The sequence below is a fragment of the Antrostomus carolinensis genome, unplaced genomic scaffold (genome assembly GCF_000700745.2).
Source record: "Antrostomus carolinensis isolate BGI_N321 unplaced genomic scaffold, ASM70074v2 scaffold8431, whole genome shotgun sequence".
NCBI classification, from domain to species: domain Eukaryota; kingdom Metazoa; phylum Chordata; class Aves; order Caprimulgiformes; family Caprimulgidae; genus Antrostomus; species Antrostomus carolinensis.
This window is the reverse complement of record NW_010293426.1, coordinates 25,388-52,738: the sequence shown is the minus strand read 5'-3', so window position 1 is coordinate 52,738 and position 27,351 is coordinate 25,388. Positions and strand designations below refer to the sequence as shown.

General features: G+C 37.9%; 1 protein-coding gene across 1 annotated transcript in view; it reads left to right on the top strand.

The window, feature by feature from the left end:
- The first annotated feature begins 596 nt into the window (after nt 1-596).
- Nucleotides 597-27,351, top strand: part of ACOX3 (acyl-CoA oxidase 3, pristanoyl) — a 33,482-nt gene continuing 6,727 nt past the window's right edge. Inside the window, exons 1-14 of the mRNA XM_010177258.2 lie at nt 597-664; nt 2,942-3,120; nt 4,666-4,899; nt 5,974-6,045; nt 7,517-7,606; nt 7,999-8,142; nt 9,000-9,088; nt 18,805-18,901; nt 19,318-19,500; nt 21,485-21,607; nt 23,236-23,356; nt 23,843-23,962; nt 25,266-25,379; nt 26,692-26,807. Coding sequence (XP_010175560.1) covers nt 2,953-3,120; nt 4,666-4,899; nt 5,974-6,045; nt 7,517-7,606; nt 7,999-8,142; nt 9,000-9,088; nt 18,805-18,901; nt 19,318-19,500; nt 21,485-21,607; nt 23,236-23,356; nt 23,843-23,962; nt 25,266-25,379; nt 26,692-26,807 — 1,671 coding nt within the window. The 5' untranslated portion in view covers nt 597-664; nt 2,942-2,952. The remainder of the gene's footprint in view (nt 665-2,941; nt 3,121-4,665; nt 4,900-5,973; nt 6,046-7,516; nt 7,607-7,998; nt 8,143-8,999; nt 9,089-18,804; nt 18,902-19,317; nt 19,501-21,484; nt 21,608-23,235; nt 23,357-23,842; nt 23,963-25,265; nt 25,380-26,691; nt 26,808-27,351) is intronic.

The following is a 27,351-nucleotide window of genomic DNA, read 5'->3' as shown; positions in this document are numbered from 1 at the left end:
TGCTGAGGGACACGGTTTAGTCAAGGACTTGTCAGTGTGAGGTTAATGATGGGACTCAATGATCTTAGAGTTCTTTTGCAATCTAGGCAATTCTGTGATTTTCTAGCAGCTCTGTATTTGCAAGTAATGGTATTTCTGACAGAATAAGGGTACAATGTTGTTATCATTGATAGCTACCAAGTGTCTGAGGTGTGTCATCATTATGCAAAATAATTGATGATAAAGACATTGCAATCTGAAATACTTCCTCACAATTTGTATACCATTGTTGTTGTCCAGTCAAGAATTTTAATTACTAGCAGGAGGACCTTCCACATAAAGGGGTTCTCAACTCAGCATTTCTCAGTGAAACTGCAGCAGTTCTCAGCAAGTTGAAAATAACATGCGTTATTTTTTACTGCCACATCCACATGCAGATTTCAAAATGTCAGCACAAGGCTGAAATTAACGCTGAGGTTATTCTTTAGGGCAGTCCTTTGTTACTTTCCTGTTGTAACTGCCTGTTTTGGTTTCCTAATTAGTTTTGAAACTGTTTGCTTGGAACCAAATTGTATTAAAACATTGTGTGAAGGCAGAGAGAGAAATTGTAATTTTTTTGAAGCACAGGATCCTTTTTTATGAGTGCTTAGCTTTTCTCATTTGAGCAATCTCATTGATTTGCAATGTAAATAAAGTTAGAGGTAATAACTGCAATATTTTGATGCAATTTTTTTTCTGTTCTGAGCCAGAAGCCTTGAACTTCTGCCCAATATACCTGTTTTCCAGTTAGGAGAGTGCTGTCTGTTTATTTGACTTGGGGTTGCAATGCTCTTTCTCAATGCCTTTTCTCCCCCCTCTCTTTCCAAACGTATTGCTCAGTACTGGAACTGCAACTTCTTACAACCAATTTGGAAGTCACATGCAGAAATACTATCCTGCAGTCCTCTTCTACTGTGTCTATACAGTCCAGAACTAGACAATGACCTCCATAAGAGGATTAGGTTGAGAGAAAAGAAATGTAGCAAAGAGATGTATCAAGATGATGAGGAAAAAAGTAATGGAAAAAATAGAACGCCAAACTAGTAATTTCTGTACTTTATTATGTTCATAGTCTGTACTGAGCCCTTGGCCAGCCCTGGACCTGGATGTCCTCCCAGTACCTTTGAGAACTGCTTCTTCCAGCCACTCCCCTTGTTAGAATGCGGCCAGCTTCTGTTCCCCTGCCCGATGACTTATTGCATCTTGCAATCAGAAGACAGATCTCTCTCTTGTCATCTGTATGAAGTGGCAGAAGTTGCTGGGTGTGATACGAGCAGGTAGCAGCAGAGGGCACCCCGACATCTGCTTCTGGAAGCAGAAGCAGAGCCTTTACTCTTTGAGCCAGGTTCTAACACAGAGCCGGATTCCCCTTCTCTCCAAAACCAGGGCGGTTGTACCTACTGATAATGAAATCCTGCTGGTTCTGTGAAGTTTTGCAATGCACTCGGGTGACCCATAGATAAACACAACAAAATGCCAGCAAGCTTCATGGGGCCTTACTGCTTCTGAACCCATTTGCAAGAGTCTGAGATCAACTCAGCACAGGAAAAAAGTGTATTCGGAAAAAAATATTTAGTGGGAAGACAAACTAAAAATGTTGTAAGCCACCAAATAACAGAAATTGAAATTTAAGCTTAGGGAAGAAAGAGGGAAAAATGAAGCGTGGTTGTGAAGTTCATGCTTTGTATTATTTAAAATCTATTATTGAGTATGGCAATATGACACTTAAGAGAAGTGCATACCTCTGTGCTTTACAGTTCTCCAAACCTGCATCTTCCATGTGGAAGAAATGCCCTATAGCTTTATGTGTTTTGTAGAAGTCACTACTGTGATAGTTTTAGTTGACTTCATTTATGCAGGTTTAATCTGTACCTTTTACAGACCCATTGCAGACATGGCCTCCTGCTTTTCTCATTCGCCTCTTCTATTCAACTCAATGTTAGTGATGGACAACATGTTGATATTGTTCTAGTTTCACAATGCTAAAAGTTCACCATATGCAAACAATGGAAGAGTATACAGGGCTGGAGGTGTTTATTTCCCCTTTGTAAAGCCACCTATTTGTTTCTGTACCACACTCCTAATGGTCTGGGCAGATACACCTGGGTAGCATAGTGCTCACATAGCCAAGTGGATTGGTGGGATCTCACCCAGTTCTGGACAAGATTAAATTAGGCAAAGGAACTGTAAATGTGTGTAATTTTACAGAAATGTGCTTCTACCAAGTGGTGTATGTGAAATAAAGGTTTTATTACCCGCTTACTCTTTCATATGTTCAACCAGTGGAAGATAAGGACAGAGTTCCTACCATTTCCCTGATGTCTTCTGTCTCATGTTTATGCATGAACAACAGCTCGTCACTTCGGTTATACGAAGACAAACCTTAACATAGAACCAACATACCATTTAGTTAAAATTGTTTAAATGTTAACTAGTAATGTGGAGTTAATACAGGCACCTCCTGCATTTGAACAGGGCTTTATATGCATGTTTGGGTGCTTTAATATTTTATTATTTTGCATTTAAGTTAGAAGCAAGGTAAGAATTATTTGCATTGTGTTATTTAAGACTTGTTATTTTCTTGCCTGGATCTTTTCTCTTATCTTCCCTTTCTTATTATGCAGTATTAACCAATGATGTCCCTGTTTCATATTTTGCTTATTTTAAAAGGTTTAGCTCATATTTTAATAACAAAGACCATGTTATTAATTTACATTTGATCAAAGGCATTTTTTTTCTTAGCTTGTACCGAGCTGATTGAATTAGAAAAATGGAGGCTTTTAGTTGGTTCTGCACTGCTGTACTCATACATTTGAACAAGTCTATGGATTTAATTAACAACCCTTTTGATTTCTTTTTATTATTAAAAACTAGATATCTGCAGTACTTCAGTTTGTGATGTATCTTTTCTTGTTTGGTGCAGTTTAGCTACCAATGGCATCCACACTGGATCTGAAAGAAGCCACTGGCAACCAAAGTTCATGGGATACTCTGCTACCAGATTTCCCTAAAGGACCACTTTGCAAATATCGTAAGAAAGCTTCCTTCAACTGGAAAGAGATGTCAGTGTTACTAGATGGCGAAGAGATCATCCAGCTTAAGGTAAACTTTGCAAGAATTGTAAGCATGTTTTAATTTTGGAGATTATTTTATCAGTAGAAACAAGTGTGTGATTTTTCAAAAGGAGAGTATTTACTTTGATAATACTCTGTAGATATGGAGCATGAAGATAGTGGTTTTGCACATCCAATTTTCAGAACAGAACTGAACTTTTAAGCAACTTACTTTGCTGTCTCATAAGACTTCTTTCATTACTGAACTTCAATACAGGGGAGACCAGCAGGTGCTACGTTACAGAACTTCAGTGCTTATTAGAAACTGAGAAAGAACTGTGTTCTACTATATTTCTTTACTGCCTTGTTTACATTAAATCATATATCCTGTGGTTTCAAAATGCACTTATGCTGATCTAAGTTCATGCCACTGTCAAACATAGTATTTGTCTTCCTTTGACTTGACTTAATTTCCTATGATCTTCTGTGATTGCATTAATGTTTATGTGGCATTGCAGTTGGAAATATTAGCATGCCTACCTCTCTGGAAGCTAATCCTACCAAAAAAAGAGATTTTACAGCAGGAGTGATATGGGAATGCATGTCTTGAAGATGTAGGAGAAAGAACTGGCTTTTTTGAAGATGGTATAGATTTACATGGATTTAAACTAATCTTGAACATTCACCAGAATTATTAAAGTCTTAGAAGGTGGATCAGAGAAATCAAAAATGCCTTTTTCTGCATCTGACTGATATGCTTAAAAGCATAGAAAAAGCACAAGTGGTCTTTGTCTGAGGGAGTTTCAAAGCTGTATGGGCAAATAGTGTTGTTCACACAGAGAGAGGGAATGAACCTGCCTTTTAAAGAAAAGTGCAGGCAATCTTCTGGTTTTCTTCCTTCTTACTGTGCCATTCTCTTCAGAGAGGAAAGGACTTTAAAAACCTTATTAAAAGATTTTGCCTAAGGCACTGAATTTTTTTTCCTAAATTACATGAAAGACAATTAAGAATATGTGGATATCTTGAAGATGCAAAGATGAATTAAAAAAAAAAATCCAAATTAAAACATTAAAAGATGCATATCCCCATATTGAATGGCTGCATATGACAGTTCCATTAAATGGAGCACTTCTCTGCTTTCATCAGGGAACAGAGCCGTTGTGGTAGCTTAATGGCTTTACCATTGTGGCATATTTATAACTGAACGTAACCCCTGGAGTTGTACCTTTATTCTCAGATTGAAGACTGTTGCCCTTTAGATCCTGCCAGCAGCTTCATATAGTGAAATAATGAAACTGCTATAAACAGTAAGTAAGTTTTATCATACTGTTCTCTTACATTCACAGTGAAACAGTCCCACACTTACTACTTCATTACGAAGGAGCTTTCATGAAATTTAGCTGCGTGAACTGTATATATAATAACGGATTATTTAAAATATATTTTTTCATTCTCTGGAGTTTTGGCTTTATAAATTTACATCTTCTGTCAAACCATTGTAGTTTGAGGCCTAGTATTATCCTAGAAGAACATTAACTTGTTTTATTAATACTTTTAGATGAACATTCTCATGTCAGTTTTTTCCCCTCTCAAGAACAGAATCTTCTCTGCTCTGGAAAGTGATCCTCTTTTTGCACATCATCCTGGAGAAGATTTGTGTCGTGAGAAATATCAGGAACTGACATTCCTGCGTTGTAAAAGGCTCTTTGAGTATGATTTTCTTACTCAACAAGAGATCATAGAGAACCCATTGAAGATATTTAATATGGTGATCTGTATAGGGATGTATGATTGGTCTCCGTGTCTCCAGTATTTCTTACATTGTGGTGTAAGTACAGTTCAAAAGGTGTAAGGGTATATATTTCAATTTAAATGTCTTGTAATACTGTGATTCCATTGCTTACTGCCTATTTTATTAAAGCTAGACCTTTTCTCAGTCTTTTTTTTTTTTTTTTTTTTTTTTTCAAAAATGGTATTCAGTTTAACTGTTTAGAAGAATCAGAGAGCTGTGGGATGAAGTTAGTAGATCTTTGTCATTAAGCCCTGTCTCCACTGGAATCCGCCCTGGAAAGTAAAGATGGACCAGTACAGACAGAGCTACAGAAAGACAGTTTGATGTCTACAGTTCCACCTTCTTTTGTGCACTTCTCTGTCTCTTCTCTGTAGCATTAGCAGCCAAAGAACTTGGTTGTTGGGCCCTATTTGGAGGCTATGTTGTTGCTACAGATACAGGTGTCAGAAACTTCCTTGCCTCACCCTGTATGTGTTGATTCAGGACAGGATCCAGAAGGAATGGAAACCGGTGTAAATTTTACCACTGACATCAGTGACTGTGATTCTGTTCATCAGTTGCTCCCTAGACAAGTCTCTCAGAAAGAATATTTGACATGGCTGGTTAAATAATAGTAGTTGAATTAATTAACTATTACTATTCACATGGCAGGGGAGGGTCTGGGAATTATAGTGTTGTTTTATGAATATCCATCTAGAAAAACTGAAGGTACCTTTAAAAACAGTGTTCTTGTCTGATCATGAAGCAGCTATCTTCAGTTCCCAATCCATTTGCAGTAAAACAAGCTAAAAGAGTCTTAATGTTTTACTTTACTCAAGGAGACATCAGAAAGGACAAGTGGAAAGTGAGCTCATTAAGTGTTTTTAAGAGTTTGCAATGAAAGCTTGAACAGGTTAGAGCTGTGAAAATTTCAGTCCTCTGTAAAGAGGCCTTGACAAAATCAGATCGCGACTTACCTCCTCCAGCTATGGTCTAAGCAGTAGTTTGCTGTCCAGCCTGCTTTCCCTGGTCTTTTCAATAGACATCACTATTACAAATTATTATGCATTTGCAATTTGTGCTTTCCATCACAGGTTCACTAATTTCATTCATAATTCTCTGTTTTTATAGGTATTTGCAGGTACAATTTTGAGTGCTTCTAAGAGGTTTGCAGACTTTGTGAAACAAGTTTATAGCATGGAGGTAATTTCTTTTTTTTTTTTTTTAATAACTTTTGAGAACTGGGCACTGGCAGAATTGTGGCACTGCCTGCACCCTTGTGTTATTTCTGATCTCTTTACATAACCAGGTACTTCTACATAGCAAAAGAAAAGACCAAGGAGCAGATTGAAGACTAAGCCCTGACTGTCCTCACTGCTAGCTATTATGCCACTTCCTGGATCTGTTTTAGACTGTCCAAGTTGACATGTGGACAAAGTTTGGGGACTTCTCTCAAAAGGCAGTATAGATGACACTGCACCAGTTTTTTCTCTGTCCACAGTCCTTTAAGAGTATATCCTAGCAAGTTTTGCACGCTCAAGACATTTCCAGCTCCCACATCTACATCACACACTATGGAACACGTACTCTTGCCATGATGCTGTAAATATTCCATTCTGATGCTATAAAATGGAAAATAATAATGTCTTAATGCCACAGAGCACCACATGGACTCCAATGGAGACTCAGGACCAGGTGCCCTGCAGAATAAATGCAGCCTCTCTGATATGCTGAGCCTGTCCTAAATAGTTTCTCCTGTCTATGCCATTTGGCCGTGTGTTCAGCATTCACTATCTGGCCTGACCCTCTTTGATTTTGCAAGATATATGTGCTGAGTGCACCCAAACTGAGCTTCATGCTTCTTTTGTTATTCTTTATCACTTATTTTTTTTCCTGTTTTTTTGGCCAACCATCACCTTCCTTGCTTATTTAATTTTCTGAAATTCTGGTTTATCTATCTGCTTATAGACAGCAATATACTGCTACATAGTTCTGATTTGATACCTGATGTTACAGACCAGGATGTATTATTTTAATCACTCAGTCTACACAAAAGCCAGAGGATATGTATTTGTCAGAATAGTTTTGCTTGGGGCTTCAGATTTTTTTTAATTATTATTCTCACTTGCTTTTCAAAGGTTTGCTACTGAAGGGTATGTACTACAGGCCAAACCAGTCTAGGGTAAAGGATTCCATATGCACATTTCAGTGTGGCATCAAGCAGGCAGTGTTCCCAAATGCTGCTGAGAACCAAGTGTATGCATACATTGATCTGAAATAAACTTAGCCTCTTCAATAATTATGCTATTCGCAATTTTGAAAATAAACAACCTCATTCTGTTTTTGTCCTAACTTTGAGAGTTTCCAGAACTGCTTGTCATGCAAGCAAATGTGCTGATTTTCACCATGAAACAGTTCTTTCAACCCAGCCAGCTGAAAACTTAGTGAATGTAGTAATCTGTACCTGCCTGAATAAGTTAGGCATCAGGAAAGGAAAAAAGTACCTGTAACCCTACTGCAGCCATGATGTCCTGGCCTTAGGGTTACATTTGATTGGTTTCTTGCAATTGCACATTACTTTCCAATAGCTGTATTTGCAATAATTTGAAAATCTTGCAGTTTTAATTGCTGTCATAAATTAGTCTTGAACTGTGCCTTGTATCTCCTTATTTAGATTTTTGGATGTTTTGCTCTGACTGAACTCAGCCATGGAACTAACACCAAAGGCATACGGACTACTGCCACGTTTGATTGTAGCACTCAGGTTAGTCCTTAATGCATAGGAATAACATTTGACACTGTTTGACAGCTCTTTCAGTCCCTCACATGGACTCACAGCTCAGCTTAACCTAAGATCTAGTAAATGCTTCCGAGTCCCATCACTTTGCTTTACTTTTTTTAACTGCTTAAAAGAGCGATTAAAAGGCTGAATTTCAGGCTTTACAAGGAAGTAATGATTTTTTTGAGGTGTAATTTTTTCCTAGGTACATTCTCTCTAAAGTTGAATACAGTAGGAGAGAGATGCTGTTGGAGTACAGAATGAAAACGTAGCAGTTGATGGAAGTTTTCAAAACGTTACCATGGTTGTGAAAAAAAAAAAAAAAAAAAAAAAGTGGTATGATTTATATAATTTGCTCCTTTCTTTCCTGGCTACAGGAATTTATCATCAATACTCCTGACTTTGAAGCTGCAAAGTTCTGGGTTGGTAATATGGGGAAGCATGCCACCCATGCAGTTGTGTACGCGCAGCTCTATACTCCTGATGGACAGTGCCAGGGATTACATTCCTTTATTGTACAGGTAGGGTAGAAATATTGCTAATCTTTTTTTTCTTTTGGGGGGAATGGATTCAAATTAAAGAGTTTCTGTTATGCTGTTATGTATATCTGACCAGCAGATTCTTTAATGAATGCTTTCAACGTTTATTTCAATTGTAAGAAGTGTACTGGTTTTAAATGTTCACTGATTTTGTGATGGTTGTACAGCCAGTTTTATACTATCAGTTTTCTGCAAAAAATTCTGAAAAAACACAAAGGAGTTGAAAAGCCTCCAGATTATCACACTACCTATATAGTTAGAACTAACCTATGCTATATGAAGTCCTGAAAATCTTGGATGAGGCTTAAGATAATTTATGTCTGCCAATGCTGCAGACTGATCTGCATGAAATATGCAAGCTTCTACCACAGAGATCAGTTTATAAGATTAAAGGCATCAGAAAATATGACAGTGCAACAGAGAAGTTATACACAGTCAAATAACCTAGTTGCAGACTGAAGAGAATTTATTACAACATCGAGCAGTGTCTCAAAGCTGATTGTTACATAAAAGTTCCATTGATGCCTACTATGTCTGTGTACATCTGAAAAAGGTTTCAGTGCTAGTCTGGTGAGAGCAGTTGTCTGTGTTAAGGCTTATTTAACACAGTGATATACTTACTGTCATATAGCCAAAGTCATTTTCATTAAGGAATCTATATCCTAAAAGAGAGGATACATAAGTACATGTTACATCCAGGATTATGTGCTTGAAAAAAACATGAGAGCTTTCATCAGCATTAATAACAATACAAGTTGGGAATATTTTCACTACTTGAAAAGTACATCCAGTAACTTCCATTGTTCCACAACTGAAAAATGTTTCCTTCTACTTTGCAGATTCGAGATACAAAAACTCTGCTACCAATGCCAGGTGTGATGGTAGGTGACATAGGAAAGAAACTTGGACAGAATGGGTTGGATAATGGGTAAGTCAATCCATTTGAAGGAGAAAGCATTCTAGATTATATCACACTGTAGTAGTGCAAATATGCTCCTGTGTTAGTTCTGTCTGTACTTCTGAGCTCGTGGTTTTCAGTTGTTGGTATTTCTAAAAAAAAAAATAAAATCCAGATTGAAACATCTTTAATTTCAGTATTTTCTATGCAATTAAGCATAGTCTTTCTGCTTCTCTCACTTTTTAGAATATGAAGTGCCACTGATACTCTATGAATATCCCCAAGCATTCTTGCAGTCATAGACTCTGCAACAATAAAAAATGAAAAAAACAAAACCAAAAATCCATTAAGTTCTGGGTAAAAGACTTAATCAGCCTCTGCAGCCATCTGGGTGTAAACCCTTAATTATTTTGTCTGTCAATTTCCAGCCCACAGGAAGGCTAATGGAGGTCCACAGACAGGTTTATTGTTAGTAAAGATGTAAGATTAATGAGACCCAGTAGAGAAACTAGGTATCTTGTTTAAACCATGGTATTTCTGGACTAATCCTGTTCACTGTAGAAGAGAAGAAGAAGGTTAGTTTTGGTTGGTTTTGAGGTTTTTTTTCTGTATTCCCTGGGTACAGTTGAAATAAAAAAGTATCTGGGCTCCATTTCTTAGTCATAGACTTCAAGGACCTTACCGTGTCTCTAATTTACTAACCAAAGGCATCTGATGGGGAGGAGAGACAGTGAGGAAGATGAGTGAGTGAAGATTTCTGTGAGTGAAGTGAAGATTTCTGCATTAAAACAGCCATTGTGTAAAAATTATGATTTAAACCTCCGAATTAATTGCATAGCTCTGTGTTAAGACAGAGACCTCAGACAGTAAGATGATGGGAGTCGCTTCTTCATGCCTCAGATTTACCCCTTTCTGTTGATTCAGTTTGTTACAGGTATATGTATTGTCCTTCATTACATGCCATTGCAGTAAACGAAGTATAGACATCCTAAGGTATCCTGTTTTCAAATGGAATGGCTTTGACTGGCTTTCCAGAGGGTCGTAGGTCTTCTGTAGTCTGTTGTCTGTAGTGGCCTTTTCCTGATGTCTGAAATAGCCTGGAGTGGCAAAACCAGCATTGACTTTTATATTTATGTAGCTTATTCTCTTTAGTGCTCTGTGTCCTGAAAACACGGAATAAATAAAGAAAAAAACCCCAAAACCAGACAGAAAATAAAGTTTTATAGAGGAAAAATGTGAGAAAAGGCCTGGAAAAGAAGGGGGTTTGGGTTTTGGTGGGCATTTTTGCCTGCATCTGCATTACAAACTAGTAGCCACCAGATGGCACAGCAACATGGACCTGAGTAATCTAAATGTAATTCAGCTTCATATTTCTGTAGAACTGTTCTGAATTTGCAGCATAGTTTTATGCACAGTGCAAGGAAGGAGAAGAGTGTGCTTGTCACATAACATCCAAGTGCACATGATTTTTAAAATTCATTTATCCTTTGATCTACTGGGAGAAAAATTGAGCATTTCTTAAAACATTGGTAATGACTGAATAATCTGAAATTATAATCTTCACGGTACACTGGAAATAAGAGTGTCCCAGTTTTTTTATCTCAACCTGTGAGTTTCCTTGCCCTTTTCCTTCCAATTCTCTCCCCTACTCCCTGGATGTGGGTGTGGCGGGAGTGTGTGGGCAGAGAGCAGGCTGTGCTTGTCTGCAGACTAAAAGGGTGACGCCAAACCACCACAAAGAGATACCAATGACTTCCTTTCTTAATGCCAGATGGAGTCCCTTATCTTAGTTATGACATCACATGTCATTTAAAGCAATCGTAGGGCATTCTAATCTTTCTGTTTACTTTGCATATGGTGCTTTTAAAATATATTATTTTCTTCTAACAGCAGTGCCTAAGGAGCCCCAGTCAGGGATCTAGGTCTCTTAAGTATGGATTAAGACAGTCCCTGCACTAGAAAGCTTAAGACAGCACCTGCAGATTAAGATAGAGGGATGGGGGAGCCCAAGGCTACCCAATAGATACCCTTAATTCAGCTGAAAACTCTAGGAGCCTGTGTTCCTGATCTGCCTCAGCTATTTTTTTTGGAGGGGTCTGAGGCTAATGCCAACATTGTTCACAAGAACTAGAGAACTAGTTCTCATTTTGCAACCTTCCTGCTCACGCTGAGCTGTCAAAAATATCAAGACTTGTACACATTTCTACTCAGAGGTACATGAAGGCCTGGATGGGGACTGGAGAGGTAGTAGCTTCGTAGCTCTGCATTTGTTTGCAGAGACAACAAGCTGTGCCACTTGAGAAAATGGACTGCTGGTTGCGTGATCTACAAAGTGCCAAGATCCACAGGGAGACGTTTCACCAGACGCTGCCTTGTCAAGGTGTTCTCCTAAGCACTTTCGTAGTCTTATATCCTAGCTTATCCCAGAGAAAGCACAGCCTGCAGTGTAGAAGCCTGTTGTACGTGGTGAGGAGAAAACATTCCATTATGCTGTGACTACAAGTGTTGGTCTCTACTCCATGCTTTGCCAGTTTGTTGAATGTATGTGTGATGTCTGGTTCAACTACCAGAGACAGTAAATCATGTAGTTACACTTAGGAGAAATGGTCTGAGTAAAGATCAGAGTCTGGAGGGGATGTCAGATTTTGTTCCTGTACTTCAAGAAGTTTATGCTCCTAATTTTCAATATGGGTACCAAAAGTTAAGCTCCAGGACATTTATGAAGGACATGGGGAAGAAATTCCAGAGCTTCCTTGAAAAATGCCATTGATTTATGCTATGTAAGAGAACAGAGTAGGTGATTGTAGTTGTCCCTTGTGGCTTTGGAAAACAATTAATCTCGAGTTTGGCTGAAGGCTGGTTTCCTGCTAATGCAGAGTGTAATGTTTTCAGTAACAGAAAGAATTTCAGAAGTAATGTGGGAATTTTTGCAGTGTAAATCCAATTAACTAACATGCTCCTCTAAATCTGACTTTCCAAATAATTCTCATAGCTTCATAAGTGGAATGTCCAAAAATCACAAGGGTTTTGCAAGTCTCTGTAACTTCAGCTAACCTGACAAAAAAGACAAAATCACTTTAAAATATTTTAAAATATTTTTCTTTCTCTCTATCATTTACAACAATTTGTGTAATCAATACATAAATGGTTAAAAATAGAACTCCTGATTTTTCTTATGTAGAGTTTAGACTGGTTTTGTGTTTTATTACCAAAAAATAAATCAAACTGCCACCAGGGGATGCAACTGTTCAGTCTTTATTTTTATAATATAAAAATATCCACCTGTTGCTAGTGTTCTGACAGTCTTTGAAATACACTGTTCACTCAAGTCCCAAAATGGAAGTAACTGAGGAAAAAAACAACCACTGAAAAAACTCAGGGTATTTGGGATTCAGGAGATTTCAATAAAATGAATGGGAGGCATAAGAGGAGGGACATAAAGCAAGGACTTGGGTAAGTGCTGATGTGCATTTCTATTTCTCCCCTTTGGTTTGGTTTTTTGGGGGTTGTTTTTGTTTGTTGTTGGGTTTTTTTGTCTGCCCTGGCTAGTGTAGCATTACCAAAATTACCCATGACTGCAATGCACACCAGTAAACGATTGCCACTGAATTGGTGGTGAACCAATTTCATGTCCAGTTGTAACTAGCAGCAAATTGCTGCTTTCTCCACTCCAGAAATAGAAATGATGCCCAACTGAATCCGCACAAGAAAGAGTTTGAAAACCAGCTCTATTTGTGTTTCTGAAGTGGTGCTTAACGTGCCTGTCTTTGTAAAACATGCTCTGAGCTCCTTCAGCTGTATCCACTGATAACATGTATACGGTTTGTTGAGCAGACAAAACCTTTGATAAGGGAAGAGGTAATAAAATGAAGCTATCAAAGATACAACAAACCACTGCGAGACAGAAAGCTATTTATTTTAATGGAGTTGTTTGTAGGGGAGGAAAAGATCTTTCTGGGGGAAGAAGAATTGTTAGCTGTACCGAATTATAATGGTGGACTTTGGAAAACTGGAGTTTTTTATTAGTTGTTTAACAACTTTTCATGTATGATTAAAAAGTACAATCTCTCCACACATGCAACATGCTAACACATTCAGCACGTTCTCTAGCAATCACTGGGGCCAGATTCAGTTTTCTGTTACTGAAAACTAAACACCCAAGAGGAAATGGGTAAAGGGGATTTATTGGGCAGAAAAGCAACAAAAGGTGTAAAAGAATCCTTTCTGGAAAGAGATTGCAGGTTCTGAAAGTCCTCACTGTAATTCCGTGTATACTGGTGAAGATGACATACATCACACAGCCTCCAAGCCTTTACAGATTACTTTTAAATGGTTATTTTTTTTTTTTCCCCTTTGATACAATTTTAGTGTCAGTGTCAATAATATGTTAAGATTCTGCTACTGCTAGTTTAAGGGTAGAACAAATGAAAGTCTAGACCTCCACAGGGATTTTGTCTCCTAGTATTTATCCTCTTAACTCTTACTTAGATTTTGCAATGGTTGCAGTTATTTCACTAGGAAGACAGAAGCTATAATACGTGGTTCAAACCTAAATATTCTCTTGGAACTTCATCTTACAATCTGAAGCAGTAGTTCAGTGAAGATAATTTCCATAATCAGCTTTGGTTGTTTGCTTCTGTTCCCACACTGCCTTTTTCTTTGTGCTGGGACAAACATCTGTGTAGCTGTGTAGGGGACTCAGCTGGGGAACTGGAACTGCCTGAAAACTAATCTGACAAAAAAACAAAAACCAAAAAAAACCCCAAAAAAAAAACCCAGCAAAATTTGGCTGTCTTCAACCAGATCGTTTCTCAGGTCTGGTTCACTGCAAGGCCACAGAAGAGGCTGTTCCGGTACATGGAAAGGGACAGTACAGGGGTGTGAATAAGAAAGCAAATGTAGAAATCAGTCCTGCTTCTCAAATAAACAAGCTTATGCTTGTTTAATGTTTTTATTGTAATGCAGCCTCTGACCAGAGTCACAAACAATTGCAATAGTAATGAAGCAGCTGTAAAATAAATATAAATGTTAAAAATGCCTGTACCTGTACTCACATTATCTGAATACAGCACCTTCAGTCCTTGTGAAGAGTGCCACTTTCACGGTTAAACCAAATATTTCGCAAGACACATCTTGCATATTTTAAATTTAAGTCTAAACAGTGATTTTTGCAGTGGAGTCATTGACTTTTCCCTGTTTTGCCCTCTCCACTTACTTTATACAGTCAAGGTTAGACACTATATGAGTACACAGAGTGATGTGCACATTGCTAAGGTGCAGTCACATTGCTAACGAGTGCTACCTCATTCCCTTGTTTTTGTCACTCACAAGTAACTCAAAACTGTGTAGTCATACCCAGTTCACACTGACAGGCACTTGATAGTACCAAATGGGGAAAGGTGGATTCAGATCTAGTCATGCATTTTTGTCACCCACAGAAATACAGCCTCACATCTGCAGTGAAATTCAAACCTTTTTTCTTCCTTAGCAGACCTCTGTCAGCTCTAGACAGTTGGAGGAGTCTGCACATCCAGAACGCTTTGCAAGCCTGGCACTTAGACTATAAGAACTTTAGGGTGAGCGGGTCTTTGCGTGTCCATGAAGATAGGATTAGGAGGCCTATAAAATGCTCTGTTGTTTTATTGTTGTTATTGAGCATTACTGATACAGAGCTGCATTCTTAGGTGCAAAGCATTGATCGTAGAAACTAGAGGTAAAATACTGCCTTGCAGTTTTCCCCAGCTTCTCTGTAACTCTTCTCAACTCTAACCTTTCTGTGAGTTTCAGTCTGGAATATGTGGCTGTTTTCTTTCCTACGAGTTTTTCACCAAACCTCTGAAGTGTTATTCTTCCCAAGGTTTACTGTATGCCATAAACAGCCATGAGATCACTTGACTCACAGCCTTCCAATGCCATTCACCTGCTTTCTGTTTCTGTCTGGAAGGACTGAAGGAACTGTCACTGCACCATCTCTAAAGTAGTCAATATCAAAAGCTGGCAGGAAGGGCATTTTAGTGAGTCTGAAGTTCACCGAAGCATGTTTGAGCTATTTGTAGGTAACAGCTTATTAATTTAGTACTGGCAAAAGGAGCTCCAAGCTTTTCCAGCTGCTCCTTTTTTATCAGCATTACTGCACACCAGGTGAATTACTATTGCATTATTTAAAGTCAGTAAGATTAATTAATTGAAATGTTCCCTAAACTACTGGCCAAAGAACCCAAACAAGAATGCTGCTGTTGGAATAGCACTTCACTCTGCAGCTAGGTAGAAAATCTATGTGATACAGGATTTTTTTACCTATGGGCTACATGATGCAAAATTGCATAGGGCTATAGAGCCCTCTGATATATATATTTAAAGTGAGAGCTATCTGTCTTTCTTGCTGAGAAGTTTTAATTTCAGTCACACTATTTGCTATGCAGAAGAGGCCCTAAGTAGGGTGGCTTTTAAACCTATGGACTTGTCATCACCATGTGGAATTTAACCATTTTCCGAACTTGCTGGTACACGATATCCCCATGACTGTGTGTGCAGTTCCATAATTGTAAGCTATTTCTTCAATTCTTTAAGAAGATTTTCCTCCTAAGTGCGTTGACAGATGTGGTCTATTCACTGTGCTTTCTAGGCTAATAACCATTAGAAATGTGATCGCTGACTTCATTAAATCTTACTCTTTACTTTTACTATGTTCCAATATTAAGTTCAAATTGGCTAGTGTGTCTAACAATTTCAAACAGCAGAGTTCTTGGATAAGGAGCGTAACAGCAGTTGCCAATGATCTCACAAGGTTGTCTAACTCCCAGGTCCTGCAAGGTTTTGCTTTTGTTTTCAACACTGGTGCTTATAGGCAATATATCTTATTTCCTTACATATGGGAATTTTCTGAGTGATTTTTAATTGCTAGTTCTGTCTCTCTGTTTTGCTCCTTGAGTTTTTACCATCTTATATGTGTTTATTTTGATAGCACCTTACAGAAAAATAAGGAAATAATGTGTCTGTAATAGGCAATATCAAGGGGAAAATCTACAGTTTCAAAAACTGTTATTTGAACTATTTGATTTTAAGAAAATAGATTGTTATATAATGATTGGAAATTTAGTATTCTGGTTCATTAGCTGTGAAAAAAGTTATTAGAAGTAGGGTATGCATGTGGTTTTTAATCAAAATTATTCCAGGTAATATTTTACATGGTACAGACTTAGCTACCTTATATTTATGTCGGAAGGGTTATAATCAAACTTTCTACAAGATTTTTTGATCATTCCAGCAAAAGACTTCCTCAAGATTTATTTATTTGGGATTGTATCACAACAGATGAAAGTGGGTAAAACTGTTTAGGTCATTTTGGGAGCTGTTTTGTTTGGCACACATTTGCCACGTGTTAAATATTAGTAGGTTTGAATTTCCTAAAAGTAGGTTATTAGTATATAGATTTATGTATTAGCAGATTTTAATTTGCTTTTCAAGAACTCTAGAGTTTTGAGCACGTATCAGTATAATTTTCTACAACAAAATCATCTTTGCTGAATGAATTAAACTAATCACTATGGTGTAAAATGCAAAAGGACAATTTGCCGTCTTGTTCGTTGTCATAACTACCACAAATCTTACTGTTCATCACGCACAGGACTAAACATGCTCCAAATGTGTATTTGCAAAGAGAAGGCTCAAGGGCTGGAGCCCTTGGAGATTTCTTCCTAATCTGTGCCCCACAGATTGTATCATGTCTGTTAGATCAGGTCTTCCTTTAGTCTGGCTTGTGATTCCAGGCTTTATCACCCATTCAATAGCTTTTTAAAATCATATTTCATTGCTTTCTTCCATGTATCTTTTCCTCCTTGGGAAGAATCCCTTATAAACACCCATGAAACTCCCTTACTTTCTTCACTCAGATTCGTCCTTAAAATTCTCATTTGCTCTAATGGCTTATAAAAAAAATGCCAGTGCTTAGCTGCCAACGTGCTGTGACTGGCAGGTTTCATATCAGGAAGGTATTCTGCAGTAGTTAGTGTCTGCCTCACTGTTTCTTTGAACACATTTGTAGCTTCTTGCCTTATGCTTGGATTGTAAGCTCCTAGGAGGAAGCACCTCCTTGTAGTTCTATGGATGTACAGTAACTAGGAAAAGTGAGTGCTAAACTAGGGACCTAAACCTTGCCACACACACTCTTCTGTAATTAAAGTTATGGGTAATAATAATTATAAAGCTCAAGTTCTGTCTAACATGCATGCTATTTCTTAAAAATATTGGAGTTGATATACAGTTCTAGTTGTGATGGTTTTATTTGGGACATTGGGAATAGAGAATATGAATTTAACCAAAAGGTCTTTTTTGAATGAGATTTTTTTCTTTTATGATATGAAAAAAATATTAACAAAAATAGAAATCAGATTTTGGGAAATTCTGAATTTGCTTCTGTTACAAAATAGTGTTGTCTCACTGAAACTAGAACTTAATAAAGCACTTTTTAGCATTGTTAAAACTGGTAAGCACCTGGTTCTTGGTTAGGATAGCATGCTTTTCTCTGTGGCTAAGTCCAAAATTACTGTGTATCTCTAAGGCTGAATAAATTCAGTATGCAGATATGTTTCCTTGGAAACAACTCGTAATTTTAAAGCACATGCAGCAGTGCAGCCCTTATGTAATTTATTAATGTAAAAGACCTGGCTCTTGTGAGCCTTATTAAATAGATCAGCCTGTATTGGCAGGAAAAAGGAATTTGCTTTGATTACAAATACAGCTTTTCAAGTGCTATTAGATACTGAGATATTTGTGAGTGGAGCTGATATTACTACTATTGTGCCAAGTTGAATTGCCCATTTGGGTGAAAGAGTTCATACACTTTCTTCCTGAAGATATGAATACTCAGGACAGTCTGCCTATTCTGACAACTTCCTTCTTTATCACCACTAGGGTACCACAACTTAGAAAAGGTTATCTTGCTGTTCCTTTTAAAGATGGCTTTTTAAAATGCCACAGAACAGAAATCCTAGTTTGAGTTTAAACAAAGGAAAATTCTCCATTCAATTCCTTCTCAAGGCACTGTTTCAGCTATGTCCTCATTTGTATTGCAATAACATGAATGATCCTCACAGATCTATATTTTAGACTCATAAAAATATATAGTGTCTCTGTTCCAAAGCAGTCTCCAGACTGGACTAAACAACACTTCAGTAAAGCTCGTGGTTCAGCAGAATTGTTTGTGGCAGGGAGTTATTAGGAATCAGAATGGACCAGTAATGTTTTAAGCAGGAGAAGGAAGTTATCTTCTCAAGCTTTTGACATCTGAGAAATCAAGCTAAGTATCTTAGATCTAAGCACATGGAGATTGAGAATTCAGTTCAGGTTTCTTGGGTGTTGGTGAAAGTGTCCATCAAGCTGCCTCTGTATAAGGTCTCTAATAAGGAACTTCACCTGTCCCTTGCCTCAAACAGAATGCATTACTCATCCTTTCATTAGCTGTTTACTTATAAAGCTGCTGAAATGGTCTCCTAGAATCAATTAGGTGTTTGTTTTGTCAGATTTCCCATCCTGAATTTCCTCTGCTGCCCTAAGTCTGAAAGCCTTTGTTCTCCCAGGCATATACTCCTAAAACTACCTGCCTGGCTTAATGGGCACTGTTTTCAGTTCACTCATATACCTGAGATCATTGTGCAGTGTCTTTGTTGTGACCTTTTTTCTGTACTGTAGACACTTCAGACTGTGTCAGGGTAGATTTTACATTGCTTGTGTGTTTGTTTAAACAGATTTGCGATGTTCCACAATGTCAGGATACCTAAAGAAAACATACTGAATATAGGTGGAGATGTCACAGCTGAGGGGAAGTACTCAAGTTCAATCAAGGTATGAATCAATGTTTTGTTTCATTAATACAGTTCATTAAATATACAAAGGTGTAAGTAGATTAAGAGATAGAGCATGAGCCTCTCATGTTGGGAAGTACTAGATACCCTAAATAAGGCTGTTGACGATTTCACATGACATAGTCAGAATGCTGGTTTTTAAATTGCCTTTCAGAGATGTCTCAACTCACCTTACTGATTTTACTGACTTCTTGCTCTTTGTGCTACCCCACTGATCCCAAAGTAGTTTAGAGAAACTACTTTGAGTCTTTGCTGAACGTCTCACCTAAATGTGTCAAGAAACAAAATTTGGCCAGTCCTCTGGGCTTATGATTATGCTACCAGAGTTGTATCTTTACAGGGGATGTAAACAAAATGTTAGCCTCACCATTCAGTCTGTGCCTTTTATCCATTCAGGATGCTAAAGAGCGTTTTAGTGCATCTCTGGGATCCTTGTCCACTGGCAGAATTCTCATCACAGCAGTTTCCACAACCAATTTAAAGCTTGCTTTATCAATAGCCATTCGCTTCTCAGCAGCTCGCCGTCAGTTTGGACCAACTGATGATGAAGAAATACCTGTTCTTGAATACCAAACACAGGTAAATACTTTGGAATTCACATCTACAGGCTTTTATATAATGAAACTTAGATTAAAAGCTACTGCAGATCAAAATAGTGACACTGAAGTTAGTAAAACTAGAGTGACCTATGTCATCTAAAGTGTTGGTTCGTTCCAACTCAAGACCTTCTCCTGGCATGATCAGGATTTTGACATAAGTTCTTGGAATAGCAAAACCCAAAATATTTACGTTTTGCTGAAGTACCTAGAAGCATTTGCTTTCTAAAATAGTCACCTTTTCAGAGAAAGACAGTGTGGTGGTTTAGGTGGATTCACCCTTTTGCTTGCAGCTTGCAGCCAAACACAGCCTGCTCTATCACCCTCCCCCCCCCTCACCCAGGGAGTAGGGGAGAGAATTTGTAAAGAAGGGCAAAGACTCACGGGTTGAGATAAAAACTATTTACTAATTACAAGAAAATGATAATGATAGCAACAGTGATAACAGACTATACAAATGAGTGATACACAGTGCTCACCGCCCACTGACCAATTCCCAGCCTGTGCCAGCTGACGATCCCGCAGCCGAGACGGTCCCGAACCGAAACCCCGGAAGAGTGAGCCTGAGCGATCCCCAAGAGAATGTGCCCCGTCTTCCGGTCAACCCTGGTTAATATACTGACATGACGTGATATGATCTGGAATATTTCATTGGCACAACCAGATGCCAGTTTTGGGTTTTGCTCCTCACTGCGCTTCTCCCTCCCAGTCCTAATGCAGCTGTGAAGCAGCCAAACATGATGGCCTTGAGCTGCAGCAACTAAAAACATTGGTACTTTGTCAACGTTCTTCTCATGATAAGTCTGAACTGAAACACTGAAACTAAAATACTGCAATTCTAATTACTAAAAAGAAAATTAACTCTATCCTAGCAAAACCAGGACAGACAGCCTATCCATACACACATGAAATACTGCAGATGCAGAAACTACTATCTGTTTAAAGTGTCAGTGCCTCTTGTGCTGCTGTGCTGTTTCTCTTTTTTGGCCTTTATGCTTTATAAGTACAGAAATCAATGACATTCATTTTGGTGAAGTCTCAAGCTAGCACTAATTTTGAGAGGAATGTAACCAATGTTTTTCTGCAGATTAAGCAGATGAAAAACACCTTTTGCTCTGAAAAAATAGAATGAGAATATAGAGTAACTGGGAAACAGAGAAAACTCAGATCTGCTGAGTGAGAAAGGTTAATACATAGGAAGTGTTGAAAACAAACCTGCCCAGTTTGTCCCTTCAAAGTGGTGCTTTTTATAGGTTTGCACTTAGTCTTGCAACTTTGAAAGTTTTAATGGGTTTCTACAAACTGAAGAAAGCTGCCTTCTTTCCACCTCTGCTGAATAAACCAGAGTGTGCTTCCCGCTGTTCTTTGAGTCTCTCAGTTTTTCTGTTTGCCTTGTTCTGTGGGCTCTGCTTGCTGAACATCTCATTCCTTCTTACTCTACCACAAAAGCTTCCTCAAGCAGTTTCTCTTTTCCTTCATGGGCTCCAAGTTGCATGGAGCAGTAAAGAAACATTCTCTCTGATTCCCAGCCCCATGGGTTTTTGTTTTGTTTTGTTTTTTTTTTCACAGAATGCAACCAGCACTAACATACAATTCAGCAGTGAACAAGAAACACATGAATCATGACTGGTCCCAGAATGCCAGACATTGTATAAACACAGAGCAAAAATATGTCGTTGGTCCCCAAAGTTTCAGTGAACTTTTGCACTGGTTTAACAGAATTTTTATCACGAATTCATAAAATGCATGAAGTGGAATAACGTAACTGCAGCTTGTGTATAGAGTAGTTACACTTCATTGTGTTTATAGATGGTTACTTTCAAGTTCTCTTCTCCATAAAACAGTTTCCCAGTTTGAACAAAGTAAAAACAAATGGGTTGGTTCAATATTATAAGATAGTTACATAGTTTATAACTATAAAAAATACACATCAATTTGCAATCAAATCTATTTTATTTTTATTCTAGCAATGGCGTCTTCTTCCTTATCTGGCTGCTGCATATGCCTTAGATTATTTCTCCAAATCCCTGTTTGAGAACTTCGTAGAATTTTATGCAGGCTTATTGACAAAGCAAAGGAGTCAGAGACAGGTGAGATATTTACACATTTCTTCTTTGCTGAGTTCTCACTATAATAAACTGGAAATTGTTAAATGAAGGACCTTCTTAGAAGGCTTAGGCCATCTTACAATCATGAATGCTAGAGCAATTTCTCAGAAATATGGGACATGTAAAGTAATGATTAAAGTTACATTCAGAAAAGCATCCAAATTAGTTTTGATGGTGTGTTTAAAGTTTTATTGATTTCTGTGGGATTTAAGGTTATGTTACCATGCAGATTTTTTTATCATAAATATATATGATGGTAATACAAATTTAACTTATAACTGTTGTAAATGACACTGCAGGGAGCATATATCAAAGTAAATGATACTATTCTTAATTCCTGCACAGACACTATGAGTCTGGCTTGAGTTTGAAATTCATATTCATGCATTAGGTTAAATATTTTTTGAGAAAAAAGTTAAAACTTTTGAGTCTTGGTGCTGAATTTCTCATCCACAATCAGACCATTGGAAGTCACCCCTTTACAGAGGAAATAGTCTGATCTATCTGTCTCTGTGCAAGGACTGGTTCTCAACAAAAATAACTGCAGTATGTTTTTTAATAGCATATAATTTTTATTTATTTTTTTAAATTTTGACAGTGTTGTTAGGGCCTACAGACTGGCTGTGTATTGCTCAGATCTCACTTAAACACTCAGGCTTTTTTCAGCTAAAATAAAGCTCATGAAAGATTTGTGTACTGATGACTGGATATTCTAATTTCTCTTCTTAGCACAAACCACAGAAGAATTAGTTTGATTTCTTTAATTTGATATATTATCTCTGGAGGTCTCCAGTGCAGTCACTAATCTTAGGCAAAACAGTGGCTATCAGAAAAAAATTCATTATAGAAAAAAATCTGATTGTTGACAATGTTAAGAATGTAATCCTCATGAATTAATTTTGTTCTAGAGGAGATCTTAAAAAGAAAAAAGAAAAACAACCAGGGAGATACTCTTAAACAAACTTTGGTAGTATCAACCCACTATCTCCAAAAACTGTAATTCCAAACACATTTTCAAAGGAGGGCCAACAGAACTAGTGTAAATGCAGTCTGCTGTGAGTCTCAGGAAATTGAGGGGGTACATTTAAGTTTTTTTACTCTTTGCAATTGATGTTTGAAAGATCCATGAAAACCACGTAAGGCAGTAAATATTCTAAATATCCCCTTGCTGACTGGAGAGAGAGGGATTGCTTAGATCCCAGAAGGGATCACAGTAGGGATATAGAAGCTTTCTCTGAACATGCCACCTTCAACCACCTGCCTCTTCATCTTTGGAAGGAAAAGGTTGGCAAGCAGTGAACTGTTCCATGCAATGCCATGTCAGGTGGCACATCTGAGCTAAGGTATACCCATGTGTTCATTACTTGGCACAGATTATTGCTATCCCATATAAGAAATTCAGTGCTGAAAGTTTTTCAATTGTGGCAGGGTTTTTTTGTGGCAGCAAAGAATATGCTCTGCCCTTACACAGATCTCAGAAAAATTTGTGTATGTATTGCCAATTACTCTTTTCTTCATTATAAAGCAGTACATGTAGTTACAGCTTTAACTGATGACAAGCTTACTTTGTGTAAAAGTTATTACTCATTTGTAACTTGTTTTTCACAAAGGTTGATTTGGGACGTGAGATTCATGCCTTATCTGCTGCCAGCAAACCACTGTCTTCTTGGACTGCCCAGCAAGCAGCCCAGGCATGCCGAGAAGCTTGTGGAGGACATGGTTACCTTGCCAGTAAGTTACAGACTGCTGCATACACAGATCAGAAGGAGAATGGTTGTGTCGATGTGTTCTTTGACTGCTGTTGTATCGTGGTGTCTGAATTTTAGCAATATGTGTAGAAAAGGTTTTTTCCTCAAATCCATATTTTTAAAGTTCATTACCTGATACCACAGAAAAACCCTAAACCCATGCAGCAAATGCACCAGCATTTCGACAGACTGTACATGTCATTCACTCTGAGTTCCAAAAACAGAGATGCAGACTTTATAGATGAATTTTTTTCTCGTAAGACGAGTGCCACACTTTTCTAAAATCTTTCCAGTATATTCATTTTCACAAGCTAAACAGTGAACTTTCAAGCTCATCTTTTGGTAACAATAGCTGTACATACAGGAACAGACAACTCTCTTACATTTTGTCACAGAATAATTATTTAAACCCTCTTAGCTTCCATTAACACATTGCAATATATTAAATTGTGCACTTGTTCTTATTAAGTGAATCGTCTGGGTGAAATCCGAAATGACAATGATCCAAACTGCACATATGAGGGAGATAACAACGTCCTGCTTCAGCAAACCAGCAACTACTTACTGAGCTGGATGAATTGCATAAGAGGTAAGGTTTCATTGTGGAATTGTATGCTGGACCCAACAGTCTGTAGCTAATGGAGTTAGGAGGTAATTTCATAATGAAAGCAATTGACAGTCATTTAATCATTTTGTAGAGCATAAATAATGTGCTACAAACTCCATCATATGATACATTCAGAATACACAGATATTTGCTGCAAGAAATATTTTCTCCTAAATCATGCAGAAGCTCGCTTGATGTTTTGCCGTTCCTAATCAGGTTAAGTCGTATCTTACTTCATGAGAAGTTCAGTTTAGTTCAATGGAACTACTCCTAAAGTTGTTGTAAGTCTGGGTACCCTCTGCTCATTGTACTTAAAACAGTTCATGTTGCCTCACTTGGTAACAATATCCATCAGTACATTTTGTAGTTCTCTAGATTTTGTTTCCATTTTCTAGCGGTGAGATTCACCAGCATCTTACAGAACTGGAAAACTCAACAGTTGGAGTTGAATCTTATGGAGCTGTCCTGGTTTTTGCTAGGATAGAGTTAATTTTCCTCTTAGTAGTTAGAATAGCTGTGTTTTAGTTTCAATATGGGATTTGTTATGAGAACATTGATAAAGTACTGCTGTCATTAGTTGGTGCTGGAGCTCAAGGCCACCATGTTTGGCTGGTTCACAGCTGCATTAGGACTGGGAGGGGGAAGCGCAGTGAACAGCAAAACCCAAACCTGGCATTTGGATGTGCCAATGAGATATTCCAGATCATATCACATCATGTCAGTATATTAACCACGGCTGACCAGAAGACAGGGATGTTCTCTCAGGGATCGCTCAGACTCTCGCTCTTCTGGGGTTTGGGTTTTGGGACTGTCCTGGCTCCAGGATCACTGGCTGGCACAGGCTGGGCATTGGTCGGTGGGTGGTGAGCAACTGCACTGTGCATCACTCATATGTATATTCTGTTATCACTGTTGTTATCATTTTATTTTAAATAGTAAATAGTTTTTATCTCAACCCGTGAGTCTCCTTGTCCTTTTCCTTCCAATTCTTTCCCCTACTCCCTGGGTTAGGGTGGGGGGAGCGGGTGGAAGAGCAGGCATTGTTTGGCTGCAAATTAAAAGGGTGAAGCCAAACCACCACAGGGGCTCGTAGGCAGTGATGTCAGGTTTTTCAGCACTTGTCCACCAGTGCTCATTTGGCTGGACTAGGCCATAATAAAATAAATATTATGGCCTAATTGCGTCTGGACTGTCAAGTGTATGCATGGCTCTGTAATAGGCTTTTAGTTCCAAAGAGTCTGATTTCTTTTCTCATAAATCATTTTTATTTTCTTTGGTATTGCAGATAAAGCTCCTTTTGAATCCCCTTTTGGAACAATAAACTTTTTGCAGGACTACCATCATATCCTTGGCTGGAAATTCACAGCCATTAGTGTTGAAGATTGCATGGATTCCTCAGGTAGCCTTCTGCTGTTGTTAAACTGATTCTAGAATCTTAAATTCCTTTCCAAGGGAAAGGATCCTGCAATTTGAGATTCAGCCTCTGCTACTTATTAGATATTTGCTGACTTTCTTTGCGTTATATGCATTTGAATTTACTGAGAAGATAGTTTGCATTTCAAAATATGTCCTATTGTCCCCAGCCTCAATTCTGGAATGGAGAAATGAAAGAAATTAACAAAGAAATGAGCAGATAATGAGATAGTGACAGATCACTGAGCAAAAGTGAATCTGTGAAACTGAGAACATACTGGGAGAAGAAACTCCAGTCTTAATATATAAGGGTTAAACAAGTTGATTCCTAGAATTCAGTAGCCACTTCAGGGCTCAAATAATTGCAAAAAAGCTGAACTTTGGATAGTGATGCATGGTGCCAAGTGAGGTAATATCATAATAGCTATGGCATAAAATCTGAATAACTTCAAAATACAAAAGCTTATAAGAAAAAGACTAGTTCAGAACAACTGCTTGCTTGCTTCTTTGTTGTATGTCTCCACCTTCTTCTTAAGAGCACAAACTGGTACCTAAGCACATGTTCTCTCCTCTCTTGTAATACCTATTGAAACAGACTGTAATTTTAAAAATGTCTGAGTCTGTTTATTGTTCCATTCTGTTACAGACTGCTCTGTTAATTTAGGTGCCTAAAATTAGGCAGCATATGGACACTCTCAATTGCCTAAATAATATTCTATGTTAAATCTTAAGCTAAGTCACAAGCAAACAGGATTCATACAAGGACTTTGTGCTGGAGTACTTTTTTCCTTAATAGTTCCAGGCTGCTCTAAAAATATGACGCACTTATGTACAAAGCAGGTCATTCAAATGCCACTACATTCAGCCACCTTTGCAATGCTAGAAGGCATGTGCTTCCACGAAATGTGGACTGTCTTCTGTACTTGTATCCTCAGAAGAAACTGAGTGCCTTGCAGATGTAAGTCTTAAAATGGGAAAAAAATAACAAGCTAAAAAAATTTGATTGAGTCAGGAATATAAATTGAGCTGTGGATGTACCTTATCTTTTAGCTTGGGGTCAGTTTGAACTAGTCTGTGGTCAGACATGGTGTGTCTTCACTGTATAGTTACGGTCTATCTTACCCAGATGTTATTTATTGCATCTACAGTAATGAACCAAGTGTCATGTTAATGGATTGATTAATTAACACTTTCACTTTTCATCTCAGGTAACAAAAACTGACTGCAGTAGAATCTGCATGTGACTTCTTGCCTTATAAATGTAAACGTTAAGAATTTTGGTTTTCACTTTTTCACAGTTCCTTTAGCAGCATATAAATGGCTGGTTTGCTACCTGCTCCGAGAAAGTGATCTAAAGCTGAGCAAGGAGAAGCAGTCTGGGCGAAGTGATTTTGAGGCAAAAAACAACTGTCAGGTAATACATTTGGCTTTCTTATTGTATTTACTTATTTTCATCCAGGTTTGTCTGATCCTGTTAGTTCTGTCTTCTTGTGTCATGAAGTACAATTTCCTCAAACATAAAGCAGCAAGTCACATAACTAATAAAATGTAATGCCTGTCTGAGTGCATTGTATTGAACATGATAGGAGGGGGACAGTTACCATCAGCAGAAGTCTTCCAGGATATATTTTCCTTCAGAAAAGTTGCAGGCATGTGCTGGGTGATGTCTGTAATTTTGATAGCACAACTTCTGAAGACTAAATCTACTACTATTAAATCTACTACAGCATCTGATTATTACATCTCCATATGCTCTTGTGGTCAAATACATACTATAGGAAAGAATCTTGCTCTGGCAGGTAGGTAAACTAGATGACCTAATAGGTCTTTTCCATCTCTAATTTCTGTAGTGCGAAGTACTCATGAAAGATACCAGACTGACAGCATTGGAACCTGAAAAGGAAACATTGACAATCTACATACAGCAGATCCGCTCTCTCACCAGGGAGTTTTAACAG